The sequence below is a fragment of the Oncorhynchus mykiss genome, chromosome 7 (genome assembly GCF_057628025.1).
Source record: "Oncorhynchus mykiss isolate SJ-2025 chromosome 7, ASM5762802v1, whole genome shotgun sequence".
Lineage (NCBI taxonomy): Eukaryota > Metazoa > Chordata > Actinopteri > Salmoniformes > Salmonidae > Oncorhynchus > Oncorhynchus mykiss.
In genome coordinates, this window is record NC_143028.1 from 10397259 (window position 1) to 10419530 (window position 22272).

General features: G+C 46.5%; 1 protein-coding gene and 1 pseudogene across 3 annotated transcripts; both read left to right on the forward strand.

Moving 5' to 3' along the window:
- Positions 1-3632: 3632 nt before the first annotated feature.
- On the forward strand, positions 3633-9369 carry LOC110528902 (serine/threonine-protein kinase ATR-like; annotated as a pseudogene). The gene is made up of 11 exons (XR_016497076.1): positions 3633-3852; positions 5574-5715; positions 5807-5925; positions 6151-6372; positions 6587-6730; positions 6918-7068; positions 7979-8135; positions 8222-8361; positions 8493-8642; positions 8808-8911; positions 9022-9369. The product of XR_016497076.1 is annotated as a serine/threonine-protein kinase ATR-like (transcript).
- Positions 9370-10294: 925 nt separating this feature from the next.
- On the forward strand, positions 10295-17201 carry LOC110528777 (uncharacterized). Of its 2 annotated transcripts, XM_036982723.2 has the most exons (10): positions 10303-10764; positions 11124-11265; positions 11349-11477; positions 11614-11747; positions 11858-11950; positions 13453-13536; positions 13734-13847; positions 13945-14045; positions 14127-14490; positions 14572-17201. In XM_036982723.2, exons 1-10 carry the CDS (start codon positions 10708-10710, stop codon positions 15400-15402), a joined length of 2049 nt encoding a protein of 682 aa, XP_036838618.1. In that variant the 5' UTR covers positions 10303-10707; the 3' UTR covers positions 15403-17201. The 2 variants fall into 2 exon arrangements, with proteins under 2 accessions (XP_090096367.1, XP_036838618.1); XM_090240241.1 differs by lacking the exon at positions 11614-11747 and having other exon boundaries at positions 10295-10764.
- The last annotated feature ends 5071 nt before the right edge of the window (positions 17202-22272 follow it).

Consider the following 22272-nt stretch of genomic DNA (forward strand, 5'->3'; position numbering starts at 1 on the left):
CACGTGTTTTTGACACCCTTCATCCGGGACTGCGATAAATGGAAACCAAGGAAACAAAGGAGAACTGTGTGTTGGAATGAGGTCAGTTAGCCTTGTGTGATTTGATGCATGATCTCAACTTCCATCTCACTAACAACGCTGGGATGTGACTTAGTCCATTTAATGCACAGTTACATCTTCCCCTCTTGCCTCAACTCCCACATTTCAACTGGCAGTGATTATTACTGTGCCACAGATACAGCTTTTTGGGGCTGAGCCTCAGAGGTGGAAACACAAACGGCAACATTTTGGAGCCAAACACTGGTGCTCAGCCTGATAATGGAAATAAACCACACGAGACCTACAAACTCTTAGAATATATACCACAAGAGACCTACAAGCTATTTGAATAAATACACAAGAGCTCTTAGAATATGAAGTACCAGTCAAAAGTTTGGACACACCTACTCATTCAAGGGTTTTTCTTTATTTATACTATTTTCTACATTGTAGAATAGTGAAGACATCAAAACTATGAAATAACACATATGCTAATATGTAGTAACCAAAAAGGTGTTAAACAAATCAAAATACATTTTGTATTTTAGATTCTTCAAAGTAGCCACCCTTTCTTTGCCTTGATGACAGATTTGCACACTCTTGGCATTCTCTCAACCAGCTTCACCTGGAATGCTTTTCCAACAGTATTGAAAGAGTTCCCACATATGATGAGCAGTTTTTGGCTGCTTTTCCTTCACTCTGAAGTCCAACTCATCCCAAACCATCTCAATTGGGTTGAGGTTGGGTGATTGTGAAGGCCAGGTCATCTAATGCAGCACTCCATCACTATCCTTCTTCGTCAAATAGCCCTTACATAGCCTGAAGGTGTATTTGGTCATTGTTAGTTTGAAAAACATAGTCCCACTAAGCGCAAACCAGATGGGATGGTATATCTCTACAGAATGCTGTGGTAGCCATGCTGGTTAAGTGTGCCTGCAAACTTGATGATTGAGTTGGAGGCGTGCATGGCCACGCAGTCATGGGTGAACAGGGAGTACAGGAGAAGGCTGAGAACGCACCCTTGTGGGGCCCCAGTGTTGAGGATCAGCAGGGTGGAGATGTTGTTTCCTACCCTCACCACCTGGGGCGGCCCGTCAGAAAGTCCAGGACCCAGTTGCACAGGCCTGGGTCGAGACCCAGGGTTGATGACGAGTTTGGAGGGTACTATGGTGTTAAATGCTGAGTTGTAGTCAATGAACAACATTCTTACATTGGTATTCCTCTTGTCCAGACGGGATAGGGCAGTGTGCGGTGTGATGGCGATTGCGTAGTCTGTGGACCTATTGGGGCGGTAAGCAAATTGGAGTGGGTCTGGGGTATCAGGTAGGGTGGAGGGGATATGATCCTTGACTAGTCTCTCAAAGAACTACATGATGACAGAAGTGAGTGCTACAGGGCGATAGTCATTTAGTTCAGTTACCTTGGCTTTCTTGGGAACAGGAATAATGGTGGCCATCTTGAAGCATGTGGGCACAGCAGACTGGGATAGGGATTGATTGAATATGTCCATAAACACACCAGCCAGCTGGTCTGCGCATGCACTGAGGACGCGGCTAGGGATGCTGTCTGGGCCGGCAGCCTTGCGAGGGTTAACACGTTTAAATGTTTTACTCATGTTGGCCACGGAGAAGAGCCCACAGGCTTTGGTAGCGGGCTATGTCAGTCGTACTGTATTGTCCTCAAAGCGAGCAAAGAAGTTGTTTAATTTGTCTGGGAGCAAGACGTCGATGTCCACGATGGGGCTGGTTTTCTTTTTGCAGTCCGTGATTGACTGTAGACCCTGCCACATACGTCTCGTGTTTGAGCTGTTGAATTGTGACTCTACTTTGTCTCTATACTGACACTTTGCTTGTTTGATTGCCTTGCTGAGGGAATGGCTACACTGATGGTATTCGGTCATGTTTCCAGTCGCCTTCCCACCATGAGTACAACATCACCGATGCACTTGCTAATAAACTCGCTCACCGAGTCAACGTATACGTCAATTGTCTGAGGCTACCCGGAACATATCCCAGTCCACGTGATCGAAGCAATCTTGAAGCGTGGAATCCGATTGGTCAGACCAGCGTTGGATAGACCTGAGCATGGGAGTTTCCTGTTTTAGTTTCTGTCTATAGGCTGGGAGCATCAAAATGGAGTCATGCTCAGATTTGCTGTAGGGAGGGCTTTGTATGCATCACGGAAGTTAGAGTAGCAATGGTCCAGAATGCTACCAGCCCGTGTCGCGCATTCGATATGCTGATAGAATTTAGGAAGTCTTGTTCTCAGATAAGATTTGTAAAAATCCCCAGCTACAATAAATGCAGCCTTAGGATATAAGGTTTCCAGTTTACATAGAGTCCAGTGAAGTTCTTTCAGGGCCGTCGAGGTATCTGCTTGGGGGGATATACACGGCTGTGACTATAATCAAAGAGAATTCTCTTGGTAGATAATGCAGTCGGCATTTGATTGTAAGGAATTCTAGGTCAGGTGAACAAAAGGACTTGAGTTCCTGTATGTTGTTATGATCACACCATGAGTCATGAATCATAAGGCATACACCCCGCCCTCTTCTTACCAGAGAGATGTTTGTTTCTGTCGGCGCGATGCGTGAATAAACCGGGTGGCTGTACCGACTCTGACAACGTATCCCGAGTGAGCCATGTTTCCGTGAAACAGAGAATGTTACAATCTCTGATATCTCTCCGGAAGGCAACTTGTGCCCTAATTTCATCCACCTTGTTAACTAGAGGTTGGACATTGGCGAGTAATATGCTCGGAAGCAGCGGATGGTGTGCTCGTCTTCTGAGTCTCTCCTGCGGCGACCACGTTGTTTTGGGTCGGCCTCTGGGATAAGATCCCATGTCCAGGGTGGAGGTCCAAACAGAGGATCCGCTTCGGGAAAGTCGTATTCCTGGTCGTAATGATGATAAGTTGACGTCGCTTTTATATCCAATAGTTCTTCCCGGCTGTATGTAATAACACTTGAGGTTTTCTGGGCTAACAATATAAGAAATTATACATTACTAACAAATTACTGCATAGTTTCCTTAGGTCCTGAAGGACCTGAAGCGAGGCGACCATCTCTGTCAGCGCCATTTTGCATGGGTGACTACTTTGAAGAATCTCAAATGTAAAATATATTTTGATTCGTTTAACACTTTTTTGGTTACTACATGATCCCATATGTGTTATTACTAGTTTTGATGTCTTCAATAGTATTGTACAATGTAGAAAATAGAAAAAAGAAAGAAAAACCCTTGAATGAGTAGGTGTGTCCAAACTTTTGACTGGTACTGTATAATCACAAGACATCTACAAACTCAGGCTAGTAGTCCAGATTCTCAATCTCAGAACCACCTGCAGAAGTAGACAGACATACACAGTTATATTGCACAGTAGAAAAAGGCCAATGTGATCATCATATTCAATAGGACATGCTGGACAATAACAGTAACATGCAAATATTTAGATTTTTTCTCCCCACAGATATCCTATTCAATTACTGGTATGTGAGTTCTGTACATCTGTACATTTTACATCATATCTGCTGCAGTTTCCTCAAGGGAGAGCCGTTTGCGTTTGTAACTTGTCCGAATCAAGACTGGACCTCTACAGTTGCCATAGCCAAACGTCACTTTGGAGCGAAAGATTTTAAACGGCTCCTTTGAGAAAGACTTGAGGGCCGAAATGTTGTCGTTTCTCTCATAACAGGGTACAATTTAGCCAGCTGTTTTTAAATAGAGCGTTTTGTGGACTGTTCACAGTCCCTGGTCTAAAGATGAAAGGCTTGGAAATGTCCGCTATGATACCTGCACTGCAGGAGCTAGCGAGGTGAGACTCGAGACTGCGCTGTCTATACGGTGGACATTGTTATTGTTTTGCTACTGTAGGTAACGTTAACTTAGCTAACATGCTAGCTAATGCTGGCTAACTTAGTACAGTTTTCCAACTGCTCCTCAAATTGTTTAGTAAAATAATTTAACAGTATGACATGATAAACGTCACGAATGCTAACTAGCTCGGTAGCTTGTTAATAGTACACTAAGCTAACTAATTAACTACATTGCTGTAACAACTTGTTGTCAATGCAGTAGGTTTAAATATTGCAAAAACAAAGTGTTGGAGAAGAAAGTAAAAGTGCAATATGTGCCATGTAAGAAAGCTAACTTTTCAGTTCCTTACTCGGGAACATGAGAACATATGAAAGCTGGTGGTTCCTTTTAACATGAGTGTTCAATATTCCCAGGTAAGAAGTTTTAGGTTGTAGTTATTATAGGAATTATAGGACTATTTCTCTCTATACGATTTGTATTTTATATACCTTCGACTGTTGGATGTTCTTATAGGCACTTTAGTATTGCCAGTGTAACAGTATAGCTTCCGTCCCTCTCCTCGCTCCTCCCTGGGCTCGAACCAGGAACACATTGACAACAGGCACCCTCGAAGCAGTGTTACTCCATGCAGAGCAAGGGGAACAACCACTCCAAGTCTCAGAGCGAGTGACGTTTGAAATGCTATTAGCGCGCACCCCGCTAACTAGCTAGCAATTTCACATCGGTTACACCAGCCTAATCTCGGGAGTTGATAGGCTTGAATTCATAAACAGCGCAATGCTTGAAGAATTGCGAAGAGCTGCTGCCTACCATCGCTCAGTCAGACTGCTCTATCAAAAATCAAATCATAGACCTAATTATAACATAATAACACACAGAAATATGAGCCTTTGGTCATTAATATGGTCGAATCCGAAAACTATCATTTAGAAAACAAAACGTTTATTCTTTCAGTGAAATACGGAACCGTTCCGTATTTTATCTAACGGGTGGCATCCCTATGTCTAAATATTGCTGTTACATTGCACAACCTTCAATGTTATGTCATAATTATGTACAATTCTGGCAAATTAATTACGGCCTTTGTTAGGAATAAATGGACTTCACACAGTTCACAACGAGCCAGGCAGCCCAAACTGTTGCATATACCCTGACTCTGCTTGCACTGAACACAAGAAAAGTGACACAATTTCCCAAGTTATAAGAAATTAATGTTAGCAGGCAATATTAACTAAATATGCAGGTTTAAAAATATATACTTGTGTATTGATTTTAAAGAAAGGTATTGATGTTTATGGTTCGGTACATTGGTGCAACGACAGTGCTTTTTTTTCGCAAATACGCTTGTTAAATCATCACTCGTTTGTCGAAGTAGGCTGTGATTCGATGAGAAATTAACAGGCACCGCATCGATTATATGCAACGCAGGACAAGCTAGTTAAGCTAGTAATATCATCAACCATGTGTAGTTAACTAGTGATTATGTTAAGATTGATTGTTTTTTATAAGATAAGTTTAATGCTAGCAGGCAACTTACCTTGGCTTCTTGCTGCCCTCGCGTAACAGCTAGTCAGCCTGCCATGCAGGCTCCTCGTGGAGTGCAATGTAAGGCAGGTGGTTAGAGAGTTGGACTAGTAACCGGAAGGTTGCAAAAACGAATCCCTGAGCTGACAAGGTAAAAATCTGTCGTTCTGCCCCTGTTCTCTGTGTGTGTGTCAGTGTGTGAAGGGGTTTCTTTACACTGCCCTGAAGGCTGAGGTTGCCGTGGTGATGCAAGAGAGGGAGGATGGAGAAACGCCTGCTAAGCGACCCTGTCTACCCATCACCCCCCTGGCCAGCAAGACCCCCGAAACTACCAGATGTGAGTCACATCTGATCTCAACTCTCTATATCACTCTAAATCCTACTGTCCATATCAACATGTTACCAACTTTATCTCTCTGTGTGCGTAGTGAGGTGTGAGCGGCAGGCTGAATGACCTTCTGGCCTCTCTGGTGAACTGTGACCTTGACCCGACGACCCCTGAGCCTGACGAAGACCCTGAGAGCTCTGGAGGGACTCGCTCTGGATGGTATTAGCAGTCTCAGTATGGGGTCCATTTCTCTCTCTCTGTATTCCAGGTGGATGGTAACAGTAGTCTCAGTATGGGGTCCATTTCTCTCTCTCTCTGTATTCCAGGTGGATGGTAACAGTAGTACTTTCAGTATGTGGTCCATTTCTCTCTCTCTGTATTCCAGGTGGATGGTAACAGTAGTACTCTCAGTATGGGGTCCATTTCTCTCGCTCTGTATTCCAGGTGGATGGTAACAGTAGTACTCTCAGTATGGGGTCCATTTCAAGCAGTTGAAGCGCCTAGTGGAGTAGCCGTCATTCAGCCAGATCCTGATCCCTCTGCAGTCTGTCCTCATCCCCACACTGCCCTCTACTGGCCCTGCAAACACACTGCACCACAACGCATTCCCCGGACACTGGGCCTGCCTCCATGGCTTTGACGATACTGTGTGTGTGGGGGGGAGAGGTTTGTCTTTCTGTGTGTGTCGTGTCACATGGTGTGTGTGTGTGGGGGGGGGAATAGTTTGTCTTTCTGTGTCTGTGTGTGTCGTGTCACATGGTGTGTGTGTCGTGTCACATGGTGTGTGTATGTGTGGGGGGGGGGAGTAGTTTGTCTTTCTGTGTCTGTGTCGTGCCACATGGTGTGTGTGTGTGTGTCTCATGATGATGTGTGTGTATAGGTGGAGATCCTAGCCTCCCTCCAGGAGCCCAAGAAGATCGGCCTGAAGGGAAGTGATGGGAGGAGCTACACTGTGATGTGTAAACCTAAAGATGACCTCCGGAAAGACTGTCGCCTCATGGAGTTCAACTGCCTCATCAACAAGGTGTTTAACCTGTCACTTCTCCAACTGGCATCTGTACAACAACAGACTGCTGTAGCCCAGAGATATCAGAACACTTCAGACTTTTGTGTGTGTGTGTGTGTGTGTGTGTGTGTGTGTGTGTGTGTGTGTGTGTGTGTGTGTGTGTGTGTGTGTGTGTGTGTGTGTGTGTGTGTGTGTGTGTGTGTAGTGCCTGCGTAAGGATGCAGAGTCCAGGAGGAGGGCGCTCCATATCCGTACATATGGTGTGATCCCACTGAATGAGGAGTGTGGCATCATCGAGTGGGTCAACAACACTGGAGGTCTCCGACACACTCTGACCACACCCTACTAAGAGAGAGGTACACACACTGACCACACTCTACAAGGAGAGAGGTACACCCACTGACCACACTCTACAAGGAGAGAGGTACACCCACTGACCACACTCTACAAGGAGAGAGGTACACCCACTGACCACTCTACAAGGAGAGAGGTACACCCACTGACCACACTCTACTAGGAGACAGGTACACACACACACTGACCACACCCTACTAAGAGAGGGGTACACACACTGACCACACTCTACAAGGAGAGAGGTACGCACACTGACCACACCCTACTAGGAGAGAGGTACACACACTGACCTCACTCTACTAGGAGAGAGGTACACACACTGACCATACTCTACTAGGAGAGAGGTACACACACACTGACCATACTCTACTAGGAGACAGGTACACACACACTGACCACACTCTACAAGGAGAGAGGTACACACACTGACCACACTCTACAAGGAGAGAGGTACACACACTGACCACACTCTACTAGGAGAGAGGTACACACACTGACCACACCCTACTGGAAGAGAGGTACAAACACTGACCACACTCTACTAGGAGAGAGGTACACACACTGACCACACCCTACTGGAAGAGAGGTACAAACACTGACCACACTCTACTAGGAGAGAGGTACACACACTGACCACACCCTACTGGAAGAGAGGTACAAACACTGACCACACTCTACTAGGAGAGAGGTACACACACTGACCACACTCTACTAGGAGAGAGGTACACACACTGACCACACTCTACTAGGAGAGAGGTACACACACTGACCACACACTACTAGGAGAGAGGTACACACACTGACCACACTCTACTAGGAGAGAGGTACACACACTGACCACACTCTACTAGGAGAGAGGTACACACACTGACAACACACGCCACATACTCAATAAAACGTGTGTGTGTGTAGGTATCCTGATGTCAGGTAAAGAGTTGAGGACGTTCATTCTTCCTCAGACTGCATCATTTGAGGAGAAGCTGAAAGTCCATAAGGACCTCCTGTGTGCCAGACACCCCCCTGTCTTCTATGAATGGTTCCTCCAAACCTTCCCTGACCCCACCACATGGTACGACCAAGTACACACACACGTTTACAACATACAGTATACATTACTGGTGATTTAGTGTGTGTGTGTGTGTAATGTGGGTACAGCAGCAGGTCAGCCTACTGTCGCTCCACAGCGGTGATGTCCGTGGTGGGCTACATCCTGGGTCTTGGAGACCGCCATGGAGAGAACATCCTGTTTGACTCATTCACGTGTTCACGTCGACTTCAACTGCCTCTTCAACAAGGTGTGTGTTGCTTGGACTTGCTGGCACCTCAACAAGTTAATGAGGCCAAATTGAATACATGCCTCTCGATCCCACCCCTTCTCTTTCTCCTCCCTCTCTTTCTCTCTCCCTAACCCCCCTCACTCTCTCAGGGTGAGACGTTTGATGTTCCGGAAGTGGTTCCGTTCAGACTGACCCAGAACATGGTCCATGCTATGGGCCCTATGGGGACAGAGGGGCTGTTCAGAACCGCCTGTGAAGTCGTGCTACGCCTGGTGAGAGACCAGCGAACCACTCATGAGGTACACACACATATAAACACAGGGATTTAAATGAAGCTGTCCCTCTTGCCAGAGGCTACTGAGATCAACATGTGCCAAACTAGCCCACCAGGAGAGTGGGACTTCAAAGGACCAATGGTGGGGTGTACAGTTGTGTGTGTGTGTGTGTGTGTGTGTGTGTTTCAGTGTACTGAAGACATTTCTCCCATGACCCTCTGGTAGAGTGGAGTAAACCCAAAGGACGATCCAAGACACAGGCCAGTGAGACTGGAGAGAGAGTCAACGAGAAGGTACACACACACTCTATCCCTCTCTCTCTCTAAATAAATGTTCATATAAAACACAGTATCTCTAAATACATGTGAAAGGATTAACTAACACATCCTTTCTCCCCTCCCAGGCCAAGACCCATGTGTGTGAGATTGATCAGCGTTTGCAGGGCGTGATAAAGAGTCGTAACAAGGTGTTGGGTCTTCCTCTGTCTATAGAGGGACACGTCCACTACCTCATAGAGGAGGCTACCGACGACAAACTACTGTGTCAGATGTACCTGGGCTGGGGACCTTACCTGTGATACACACAGCTTCTCTGAGACACTGTTTATGATGTTCAATATTTGACTTGTTCTGTTATCAATGAAATTCTCTTCCTTTTTCATATTTTTGTAAATCTGGAGTAATTGTTATGTTTTTCATGGGGCAGTTGCAAATTTTTACCGTACTAAAAAAAAAAGTATTTAAATGTGTGTGTGTGTGTGTGTGTGTGTGTGTGTGTGTGTGTGTAATCTAATTACAGCTGCAATCTCTTGGGGTATGTCTCTATAAACCTGACACATCAAGCCACTGGGATTTTGGCCCATTCAAGGCAAAACTGCTCCAGCTCCTTCAAGTTGGATGGGTTCCGATGGTGTACAGCAATCTATAAATCATACCATAGATTGTCAATTGGATTGAGGTCTGGGCTTTCACTAGTCCATTCCAAGACATTTAAATGTTTCCCCTTAAACCACTCGACTGTTGCTTTAGCAGTATGCTTAGGGTCATTGTCCTGCTGGAAGCTGAACCTCCATCCCAGTCTCAAATCTCTGAAAGACTGAAACAGGTTTCCCTCAAGAATTTCCCTGTATTTAGCACAGATACATCATTCCTTCAATTCTGACCAGTTTCCCAATCCCCGCCAATGGAAAAACATCCCCACAGCATTTGGTGGGCGGCCCTCTTTTGGTAGGTTTGTTGTGGTGCCATATTCTTTCCATTTTTTTAATGGATTTAATGGTGCTCTGTGGGATATTCAAAGTTTCAGATATTTTTTTATAACCCAACCCTGATCTGTACATCTCCACAACTTTGTCCCTGCTTGCTTAGTGGTGTTGCAGACTCTGGGGCCTTTCAGAACATTTAATTGTGTGACTTCTGAAGGTAATTGGTTGCACCAGATATTATTTAAGGATTTCATAGCAAAGGGGGTGAATACATATGCACGCACTACTTTTCCGTGTTTATTTTTTTAAACAAGTACACTTTTTTCATTTCGCTTCACCAATTTGGACTATTTTGTTTATGTCCATTACATGACATCCAAATTAAAATCAATTTAAATTACAGGTTGTAATGCAACAAAATAAGAACAACGCCAAGGGGGTGAATACTTTTGCAAGGCACTGTACATGAACCATTCACTCACACATGACAGAGGGAGTTTGACATTTTGCGGGACACCTAATCTTCTTCGCGTCATAGGGCGACAAATGTTCTTTGCAGCAGCCCATTGACGTCACCAAAACATCCTCTAAAGCCGCGAATAGAAAAACGAGCTGCTGGAGAGGTAAACAAGATTCCGCTGTCATTCATTCAAACAACGCGAGCTGATATGATGGATATTCTTAGCTCCTCTGTGTGGAAAATGTTATGACAGGATACATCACCGCTAGTCATACTCTGTCTTTCTAGAATGGTCGTTGTTTAAGGTCTCAGTTTTTCACATGCCAGTAATCCGGTTAGAAGAGATGTATTTTTATAGCTGTCCACGGCTGCTAGACAACTAGCCTAGCTCGTTGCGCCGTAGGAGAGCGGCCGACCTTGACCAGATGGATATCACGAGGCTCGCTGTGGACGCGGGCGCGTTTATCAACCGAGCTGTTCAGGTGAGGGAGATGTTGAATTTAACTTCATTGATCTCCAAGGGTCGATTTCTATGTCAATCTGATTCAGTTAGATAGTAGCGTGGATGACAGCAGTGTATTTGCCTAACATATATAGCTAGTTGTCACAAGATGTAATAATAATAAATAAATTGTGCTCAAGTGAACAAAGCCGCTGGTCGGCAATCGGAGATTCAGCACCATTCATATGGACAACGTCATGTTCAGCACCACGTGACAGTGGACAGCGACGGTCTCAGGAGCAGCCATTCCTCAAAGAAATAGCCTTTCATGTGATCCTTTGAAACTGCATCTACAACACACACACTCTCACACATAGATGACGTGTTGTATCTCCTCAGTATACGGAGGAAGCTCTGGGACAGGCTGAGAAGACAGAGTTGGACAGCCGGTTGGGGAGTCTCCTGGACAGAGCAGAGTCCACTAAGACCTGGACTGACAAAATCATCTCACAGACTGAGACTTTATTGCAGCCTAACCCTGGTTAGTTTGTGTGCGTGTGTGTGTGTGTGTAAGCTAAGGGATTTGAACCTCTAACCCCTGATCTCTGAACCCTAATTTTTTAGGATCTCGTTTAGAGGACTTGTTGTATAAGGGTCTGGATTGGAGCGCCCCTGAGAGGCCAACCCCCCACGAGCTGCTGAGTGAAAACATGATGGACGCTGCTCTGGAACTGGGGAGACACACACCCTACGGTACACACACACACACACACCCTACGGTACACACACACACACCCTACGATACACACACACCCTACGGTACACACACACCCTACGGTACACACACACACTATGGTTAGAGACTGGACATGTGTGTGTGTGTGTGTAGGTAGTACTCTGATTAAGTGTGGGGAGTTGGAGAGGCAGATCGGGTTGGCGAACAAGAAGCTGATCCAGAGTACAGACATCAACTTCCTGTCTCCGCTACGGAGGTTTACTGACCAGGAATACACAGTCATACAGGTACACACACACACACCACACCACAACACACACACACTATTATAACACAAATACACTCTGACAACTGCGTGTGTGTGTTTGTGTGTGTGCGTGCGTGTGTGTGTGTGTAGAATGAGCGCAGGCAGCTGGTGAATAAGCGGTTAGATCTGGACATTGCAAAGGCCAGACTGAGAAAGGCACAGGAAGCAGACATCGAGGCCCGGGTGAGAACACACATACTGCTGACCTCATACTGCCCACCTCATACTGCTGACCTCGTACTGCTGACCTCCTACTGCTGACCTCCTACTGCTGACCTCGTACTGCTGACCTCGTACTGCTGACCTCCTACTGCTGACCTCATACTGCTGACCTCATACTGCCCACCTCGTACTGCTGACCTCGTACTGCTGATCTCCTACTGCTGACCTCCTACTGCTGACCTCATACTGCCCACCTCCTACTGCTGACCTCGTACTGCTGACCTCATACTGCCCACCTCATACTGCTGACCTCGTACTGCTGACCTCGTACTGCTGACCTCGTACTGCTGACCTCATACTGCCCACCTCATACTGATGACCTCCTACTGCTGACCTCGTACTGCTGACCTCATACTGCCCACCTCCTACTGCTGACCTCGTACTGCTGACCTCATACTGCCCACCTCCTACTGCTGACCTCCTACTGCTGACCTCGTACTGCTGACCTCATACTGCTGACCTCATACTGCCCACCTCATACTGCTGACCTCATACTGCTGACCTCATACTGCCCACCTCATACTGCTGACCTCCTACTTGCTGACCTCCTACTGCTGACCTCGTACTGCTGACCTCATACTGCTGACCTCATACTGCCCACCTCGTACTGCCGACCTCGTAATGCCGACCTCGTACCGCTGACCTCGTACCGCTGACCTCCTACCGCTGACCTCGTACTGCTGACCTCACACTGCTGTCCTCCTACTGCTGACTTCGTACTGCTGACCTCGTACTGCTGACCACATACTGCTGACCTCATACTGCTGACCTCTCACTGCTGACCCCATACTGCTGACCACACACTGCTGACCCCATACTGCTGACCACACACTGCTGACCTCGTACTGCTGACCCCATACTGCTAACCTCCTACTGCTGATCTCACACTGCTGACCTCATGAATTGACCCTTCGCTAACCAGCTGAGCTAGCAAACAATGTAACAAATTATCATTTTGGAATCTCAAAATACTCCAAAAGGCACTGCATCTCAGGAATCACAGTAGCAAGTACCCCTGGTGCACTGTTACTTTATTTTTAAATTATTACATTTTTGTTATTTAAAAAAAAGAAAACTCTGTTTTTGCCATAGCCCTCACTGACTTTCATACGATTTAAACGTGAGCTTGTCCTAGGTGTCAGACTGGATGACAGTTGCTATCCATTGGACCTACTCAGACTTAACGAAGGGTCAATGGTGGCTTGAAAGATTTATGCGTATTTGGGTCAGGAGAGGTGTGCCTTAGGTTTCCAAGAATGTCAACAATGCATAGCATCAAAAGTCAAGTCTCATCTCTCTCTCCTCTCTCTATCTATCTCTCTCGCCCTCTCTCTATCTCATTCTCTCTCTCTCGCTCTCTGTGTCTCTTTCTTTCTTTCTCATTCTCTCTCTCTTTCTTTCTCATTCTCTCTCTCTTTTTCTCATTCTCTCTACTTCTCTCTCTCTCCCTTTCTCTCTCTCAGGGTCTAAATGCTAACCCATTAGGAGAGGAGTATGTAGCTCATGTCTCCTACATGTTCAGCTTCCTACGAGTCAGATGGCTGAAGGTCAGTCCTCACATATACACATGCACACTCCCACATGCTTGTTTTAACATCAGGTAGCACAGTAAGACTGGACGATATAATGAAAATGGACCAGCAGTTTTCTCATTGGTTGGTACTGTTCCTGTCTGTTTTCTCATTGGTTAGTCCTGTTCCTTTGTCTTCTCATTGATCTATGTATCTCTATCCATTGCTGTCAGATGTGGGCCCAGGAAGTCTCTCAGGCAGAGATGGAGCTGAGGATCTCTCAGTGTGTGTTTGACCGACAGTCAGAGATCACCAGACTACTGCTGGAGGGAATCAACACTACACATGTATGTACCAACACGCTCGCGCACACACACACATTCACATAGACTGGTATTAACACAGACACCTGCTCACTCTCTCGTTCTACCCTGTCTGTTGCAGGCTGCCCATTTGAGAAGCCTGTCTGACTTTGTAGAAGCCCAGGGTAGCTACTACGCTCAGTGTTACCAGCTCACACAGGACCTACACACCCAACTGGCCTGGTGTGTATCTGTGTGTATCTGTGTGTATCTCTGTGTGTGTGTGTGTGTGTGTTAACCACTTTTTGTTTTCTCTCATTGTAGCGCTCCCCCTTTGATCTGCTACAATAACAACTGGCACTTAGAAACTAACCAACCCTCAACAGGTAACCTGCCCTTACCAACCATTCAGCCCCTAGCAACCAGTGACTCTGCAACAACCAACCAGGCAACTAGCCAACCCTTAACAACCACCCAGCCCTTAGCAACATGTGAGTCTTCGACAACCATCCAGGCAACTAGCCAACCCCTATCAACCAACCAGGCAAACAGCCAACCCTTAGCAACCAACCAGACAGCCAATGAGTCCTCAAAAACCAACAAGTCCTCGACAACCAATAAGTCCTTGACAAACAACCAGACAAGCAGACAACTCTTAGCAACCACTGGATTCTCTACAACCAACCAGGTAACCAACTAGTTTAGATTAGTTTATTAGACAAAAATCACATATCAAGGTCAAAGACTTATTTCCATTTTGGTCTGCTAGGCTTTGTCAATCATCCAGACAAACAGCCAAGCCCTACAAACCAACCAGGCAACCAGCCAAGCCCTACAAACCAACCAGGCAACCAGCCAACCCCTACAAACCAACCAGGCAACCAGCCAACCCCTACAAACCAACCAGGCAATCCGCCAACCCCTACAAACCAACCAAGCAACCAGCCAACCCCTACAAACCAACCAGGCAACCAGCCAACCCCTACAAACCAACCAGGCAACCAGCCAACCCCTACAAACCAACCTGGCAACCAGCCAACCTCTGCAAACCAACCAGGCAACCAGCCAACCTCTAGGAACCAACCAGGCAACCAGCCAACCTCTACAAACCAACCAGGAAACCAGACAACCCCTACAAACCAACCCGCCAACCAGCCAACCTCTAGGAACCAACCAGGCAACCAGCCAACCCCAACAAACCAACCAGGCAACAAGCCAACCCCTACAAACCAACCAGGCAACCAACCAACCTCTAGGAACCAACCAGGCAACCAGCCAACCTCTACAAACCAACCAGGCAACCAGACAACCCCTACAAACCAACCTGGCAACCAGCCAACCTCTAGGAACCAACCAACCAACCCTGACAAACCAACCAGGCAACCAGCCAACCCCTACAAACCAACCAGGCAACCAGCCAACCTCTAGGAACCAACCAGGCAACCAGCCAACCTCTAGGAACCAACCAGGCAACCAGCCAACCTCTACAAACCAACCAGGCAACCAGACAACCCCTACAAACCAACCCGGCAACCAGCCAACCTCTAGGAACCAACCAGGCAACCAGCCAATCCCTACAAACCATCCAGGCAACCAATGAGTCCCCAACAACCAATGTGTTCTCAACAACTAATGAGTCCTCGATCACCAACCAGGTAACTAACCAGCCCTCGACATCCAATCAGGTAACCAACCAATCTCTAGCAACCTACCGGACAAACAGCCAGCCCTTAGCAACCAATGAGTCGTCAACAAACAACAAGAACTCGACAAACAACCAGGCAACCAGCCAACCCTTGAAAACCAAACAGGCAACCAGACAACCCCTACAAACCAACCAGGCAACCAATGAGTCCCCAACAACCAATGTGTCCTCATCAACCAACCAGGCAACAAACCAACCCTTGAAAACCAACCAGGAACTCATCGAACCCTTAGCAACCAATGAGTCATCAACCACCAACCAACCCATACAAACCAACCAGACAGCCCTTGACAAGCAACCAGGAAACTGGTGCACTTATGTGGCTATATTGAAGCAACATCTCAAGACATCAGTCAGGATGTTAAAGCTTGGTCGCAAATGGTTCTTCCAAATGGACAATGACCCCAAGCATACATCCAAAGTTGTAGCAAAATGGCTTAAGGACAACAAAGTCAAGGTGTTGGAGTGGCCATCACAAAGCCCTGACCTCAATCCTATAGAATTTTTGGGGAGAACTGAAAAAGCATGTGCGAACAAGGAGGCCTACAAACCTGACTCAGGTACACCAGCTCTGTCAGGAGGAATGGGCCAAAATTCACCCAACTTATTGTGGGAAGCTTGTGGAAGGCTACCCGAAATGTTTGACCCAAGTTAAACAATTTAAAGGCAATGCTACCAAATATTAATGTAAACTTCTGACCCACTGGAAATCATTTTATTTCTTTCTGAAAATAAATAAAAGCTGAAACAAATCAGCTACTATTATTCTGACATTTCACATTCTTAAAATAAAGTGGTGATCCTAACTGACCTAAGACAATAATTTTTACTAGGATTAAATGTCAGGAGTTGTGAAAAACTGAGTTTAAAAGTATTTGGCTAGTGTGTATGTAAACTAAATGTGTATGTAAACTTCTGACTTCAACTGTATCTATTGGAGCATCCATGTACTCTTTAAGTGAGTTATGTATCCAGGCCTAAATGTATGTATATGGTGGTGATCTATGTGGAGGTTATCTAGATGTATATGCATGTAGGTTACTGTATATGCTGGTGATCTATGTGGAGGTTATCTAGATGTATATGCATATAGGTTACTGTATATGCTGGTGTAGATCTATATGGTTGGTATATGTCTATTTGGAGACTTAGAAATGGAGTAACATTGACAGCTGTGTTTACATTATGTATTGTGTCGTCTGTGATCAAGAGAGGTGACATTTTGTTGCATATGGAATACGTGTGTGTGTGTGTGTGTGTGTGTGTGACCCTTCACCTCTATAGGGTGAGGTCATTTTCCATACGGCAACATGTCATGCTTATTCCATAGTATTAAACATACACACACACTTACAGCCTTGAATATAGTCCCACCAGGCTAAACCGTGTAAATGTTTCCGTCTACAGATGTTTTCAATTGACCCTGCCTGAGAGGGCAGCTATACACACACACACACACACACACGCACACACACACACGCACGACAGCCCCGCCTCGATCTGCTGGTGCTGAGGTCTACGTGGTTACTCTGGGTTACTGGGACACAGAACACACACACATTAACTATTGAGGTTTGACTTCCCTGTCTCTGAACCTGTCAGGGTTGTTTCAGTGACATTATGTTTTATTATTAACTCTGACCATATTAGATCATCTGGAATTATTTAGAATCATATTAAACTGATAATGAGGCTCTGGTGCAGTGTGATGTTTATCAGAGCTCTGAATCTATGGCTGCCGTGTTCCCGATCTGAACCCTGTTCAGACTATGATGTGTGTGTGAGTGTGTGTGTTTGTGTGTGCGCACACCCGCCCTCTCTCAGCTGAGGGCCTGTATCAGAGCCAAATGAGAAGTCGGAGTCTTAAATCCGTCCATGGCTGTCGGTATTCCTGGGTTTCCTGTGGCGTTCCCGGTCATAATAACTGTTTCCTGTGACTATGGAATGCTTCACCTGTCCGTCAGTGAGAGGTCTCCTGGTGAGAGGTTTTATGGACGAGCCGCATCCTGTGTGGCTGAGGAAATATGAACTCCAGATCTACGCACACACACACACACACACACACACACAGCTTTACTTAGTACGCTGTTTGGGGATATTACATTTTATAGTATGCAAACTTAAAAAAAAAAAAAAAATAGCATTTTGTACAGTTAGTCAATTGTAAATACTTTTATTAAGCTATATGTAGGTGAGAATTCTGGTTCGGTATCGGAGATATTTTACTAAACAACAGTTGCATACTTCTCACGGTCTTCTACAACATGAGCAGACCTGTGGCGAGGTGAACCTTGGAAGTCCTTGGTCATAGTTTCCACATCTCCATTGAGGGACCTGTCTTTGGTACACATACTGCGGAGGAAGGGGGACACAGTCAGGTATGTACACATACACACACACACACACACAATGCACACATTCTTGTTGGCCCATGCAGGGAGACCGACAACATGACGTTACCAAAACATTCCCATCTAAAATAGTCAGTGAATCATTTTTATGTCTGATTGAGCACACTGTGGTCTAACCCGCTAGCAGCAGGTAGGTGACCACAGCTGACATCAGGGGATCCTTCAACAGGTGCAGACGTCTCAAGGTATATAGTAAAGTCATTTAGCAAACAGAGTGACTTACAGTAGTGAGTGCATATATTTAATAGTCTTTATGTACTGGTCCCCCGTGGGAATTGAATCGACAACCCTGGCGTTGCAAGCGCTATGCGCTACCAGCTGAGTCACATTTATTGATTTTGTAGAAATCAATAAAACAGACCAGCCCAAAAATGAAACTTATCTGTTGTTCTGGTTTCAACCTTGACTTTTTCATGACGTGTCTCTTGTACACGTACTGCTTAACTGAGATGTGTGTATATAAGTCAGGGGTCTGAGCCTCATAAAGTGTATCATATCGGAACAGGTATCGTTTCAGAATGAGGGGTGCTGTTGCTCTGCTGGTGTTGCTGTTCTGTCTGGGGCATGGACTCAGGAGGAGAGTGGAGGATGTTCTGTCTGCAGGTGAAGAAGAAGCCGGATGTGGAGGTCATGGGCAGGCGTTGTTACGCATGTTCTGCGATCGTGAGACCGGTTAGACGTGCTGCCAAATTCTCTAAAACAACGTTGGAGGCGGCTTATGGTAGAGAAATGAACATTGAATTCTCTGGCAACAGCTCTGGTGTACATTCCAGCAGTCAGCATCAAAACTTGAGACATCTGTGGCATTGTGTTATGTGCCAAAACTGCACATTTTAGAGTGGCCTTTTGTTTTCCCCCAGCACAAGGTGCACCTGTGTAATTATCATGCTGTTTAATCAGCTTCTAAACTCAGCAAAAAAATAAACGTCCTCTCACTGTCAACTGCGTTTATTTTCAGCAAACTTAACATTTGTAAATATTTGTATGAACATAAGTTTCAACAACTGAGACATAAACTGAACAAGTTCCACAGACATGTGACTAACAGAAATGGAATATTGTGTCCCTGAACAAAGGGGGGGTCAAAATCAAAAGTAACAGTCAGTTTCTGGTGTGGCCACCAGCTGCATTAAGTACTGCAGTGCATCTCCTCCTCATGGACTGCACCAGATTTGCCAGTTCTTGCTGTGAGATGTTACCCCACTCTTCCACCAAGGCACCTGCAAGTTCCTGGACATTTCTGGGGGGAATGGCCCTAGCCCTCACCCTCCGATCCAACAGGTCCCAAACGTGCTCAATGGGATTGAGATCCAGGCTCTTTGCTGGCCATGGCAGAACACTGACATTCCTGTCTTACAGGAAATCATGCACAGAACGAGCAGTATTTCTGGTGGTATTGTCATGCTGGAGGGTCATGTCAGGATGAGCCTGCAGGAAGGGTACCACTTGAGGGAGGAAGATGTCTTCCCTGTAACGCACAGCGCTGAGATTGCCTGCAATGACAACAAACTCAGTCCGATGATGTTGTGACACACCGCCCCAGACCATGATGGACCCTCCACCTCCAAATTGATCCCGCTCCAGAGTACAGGCCTCGGTGTAACGCTCATTCCATCGACAATAAACGCGAATCCGATCATCACCCCTGGTGAGACAGAACCGTGACTCGTCAGTGAAGAGCACTTTTTGCCAGTCCTGTCTGGTCCAGCGACGGTGGGTTTGTGCCCATAGGCGACGTTGTTGCTGGTGATATCTGGTGAGGACCGGCCTTACAATAGGCCTACAAGCGCTCAGTCCAGCTCTCTCAGCCCAGCCTCTCTCAGCCTATTGCGGACAGTATGAGCATTAATGGAGGGATTGTGCGTTCCTGGTGTAACTCGGGCAGTTGTTGTTGCCATCCTGTACCTGTCCCGCAGGTGTGATGTTCGGATGTACCGATCCTGTGCAGGTGTTGTTACATGTGGTCTGCCAATGCGAGGACGATCAGCTGTCTGTCCTGTCTCTCTGTAGCACTGTCTTAGGCGTCTCAGTAGGGACATTGCAAATTATTGCCCTGGCCACATCTGCAGTCCTCATGCCTCCTTGCAGCATGCCTAAGGCACATTCACACAGATGTGCAGGGTCCCTGTGCATCTTTCTTTTGGTGTTTTTCAGAGTCAGTAGAAAGGCCTCTTTAGTGTCCTAAGTTTTCATTACTGTGACCTTAATTGCCTACCGTCTGTAAGCTGTTAGTGTCTTAATGACCGTTCCACAGATGCATGTTCATTCATTGTTTATGGTTCATTGAACAAGCATGGGAAGCAGTGATTAAACCCTTTACAATGAAGATCTGTGAAATTATTGGGATTTTTTACAAATGATCTTTGAAAGACAGGGTCCTGAAAAAGGGACGTTTCTTTTTTGCTGAGTTTATATATGGCACACCTGTCAGGTGGATGGATTATCTTGGTTTAGGAGAAATGCTCACTAACAGCGATCAAATTTGTGGACAACCTTTGAGAGAAATCAGCTTTTTGTGAGCATGGAACATTTCTGGGATCTGTACACTATACTGAACTGTACACTACTGAACTGTACACTCTACTGAACTGTACACTACTGAACTGTACACTATACTGAACTGTACACTACTGAACTGTACACTACTGAAGTGTATACTATACTGAACTGTACACTACTGAGCTGTACACTACTGAAGTGTATACTATACTGAACTGTACACTACTGAAGTGTATACTATACTGAACTGTACACTATACTGAACTGTACACTACTGAACTGTGCACTACTGAACTGTACACTACTGAAGTGTATACTATACTGAACTGTACACTACTGAACTGTACACTATACTGAACTGTACACTACTGAACTGCTCCCTCTCTCCATCCCTCAGCGTTAAAGACCAGAGGCAGTGGCCCAAATCACAACGTTGAACAACTCTAATTTATATGTTAACAATGCCTGAGGTCACTGGGCTATTATTAGCACGGTTTTACTCATTAAGTTGTGTCGTTTTATATGACTGTTGTTATTGTTTTAAGTCATATTCTTAGCCTCTCCCTTTCTCTGGTCTATCCAACCGGGTGTCTCCCTTTCTCTGGTCTATCCAACCGGGTGTGTCTCCCTCTCTCTGGTCTATCCAACCGGGTGTGTCTCCTTCTCTCTGGTCTATCCAACCGGGTGTGTCTCCCTCTCTCTGGTCTATCCAACCGGGTGTCTCCCTTTCTTTGGTCTATCCAACCGGGTGTCTCCCTTTCTCTGGTCTATCCAACCGGGTGTCTCCCTCTCTCTGGTCTATCCAACCGGGTGTGTCTCCCTCTCTCTGGTCTATCCAACCGGGTGTGTCTCCCTCTCTCTGGTCTATCCAACCAGGTGTCTCCCTCTCTCTGGTCTATCCAACCGGGTGTGTCTCCCTTTCTCTGGTCTATCCAACCGGGTGTCTCCCTCTCTCTGGTCTATCCAACCGGGTGTCTCCCTCTCTCTGGTCTATCCAACCGGGTGTCTCCCTTTCTCTGGTCTATCCAACCGGGTGTGTCTCCCTCTCTCTGGTCTATCCAACCGGGTGTGTCTCCCTCTCTCTGGTCTATCCAACCGGGTGTGTCTCCCTCTCTCTGGTCTATCCAACCGGGTGTGTCTCCCTCTCTCTGGTCTATCCAACCGGGTGTGTCTCCCTCTCTCTGGTCTATCCAACCGGGTGTCTCCCTCTCTCTGGTCTATCCAACCGGGTGTGTCTCCCTCTCTCTGGTCTATCCAACCGGGTGTGTCTCCCTCTCTCTGGTCTATCCAACCAGGTGTCTCCCTCTCTCTGGTCTATCCAACCGGGTGTGTCTCCCTTTCTCTGGTCTATCCAACCGGGTGTCTCCCTCTCTCTGGTCTATCCAACCGGGTGTCTCCCTCTCTCTGGTCTATCCAACCGGGTGTCTCCCTTTCTCTGGTCTATCCAACCGGGTGTGTCTCCCTCTCTCTGGTCTATCCAACCGGGTGTCTCCCTCTCTCTGGTCTATCCAACCGGGTGTCTCCCTTTCTTTGGTCTATCCAACCGGGTGTCTCCCTTTCTCTGGTCTATCCAACCGGGTGTCTCCCTTTCTTTGGTCTATCCAACCGGGTGTGTCTCCCTCTCTCTGGTCTATCCAACCGGGTGTCTCCCTTTCTTTGGTCTATCCAACCGGGTGTCTCCCTTTCTCTGGTCTATCCAACCGGGTGTCTCCCTCTCTCTGGTCTATCCAACCGGGTGTGTCTCCCTCTCTCTGGTCTATCCAACCGGGTGTGTCTCCCTCTCTCTGGTCTATCCAACCAGGTGTCTCCCTCTCTCTGGTCTATCCAACCGGGTGTGTCTCCCTTTCTCTGGTCT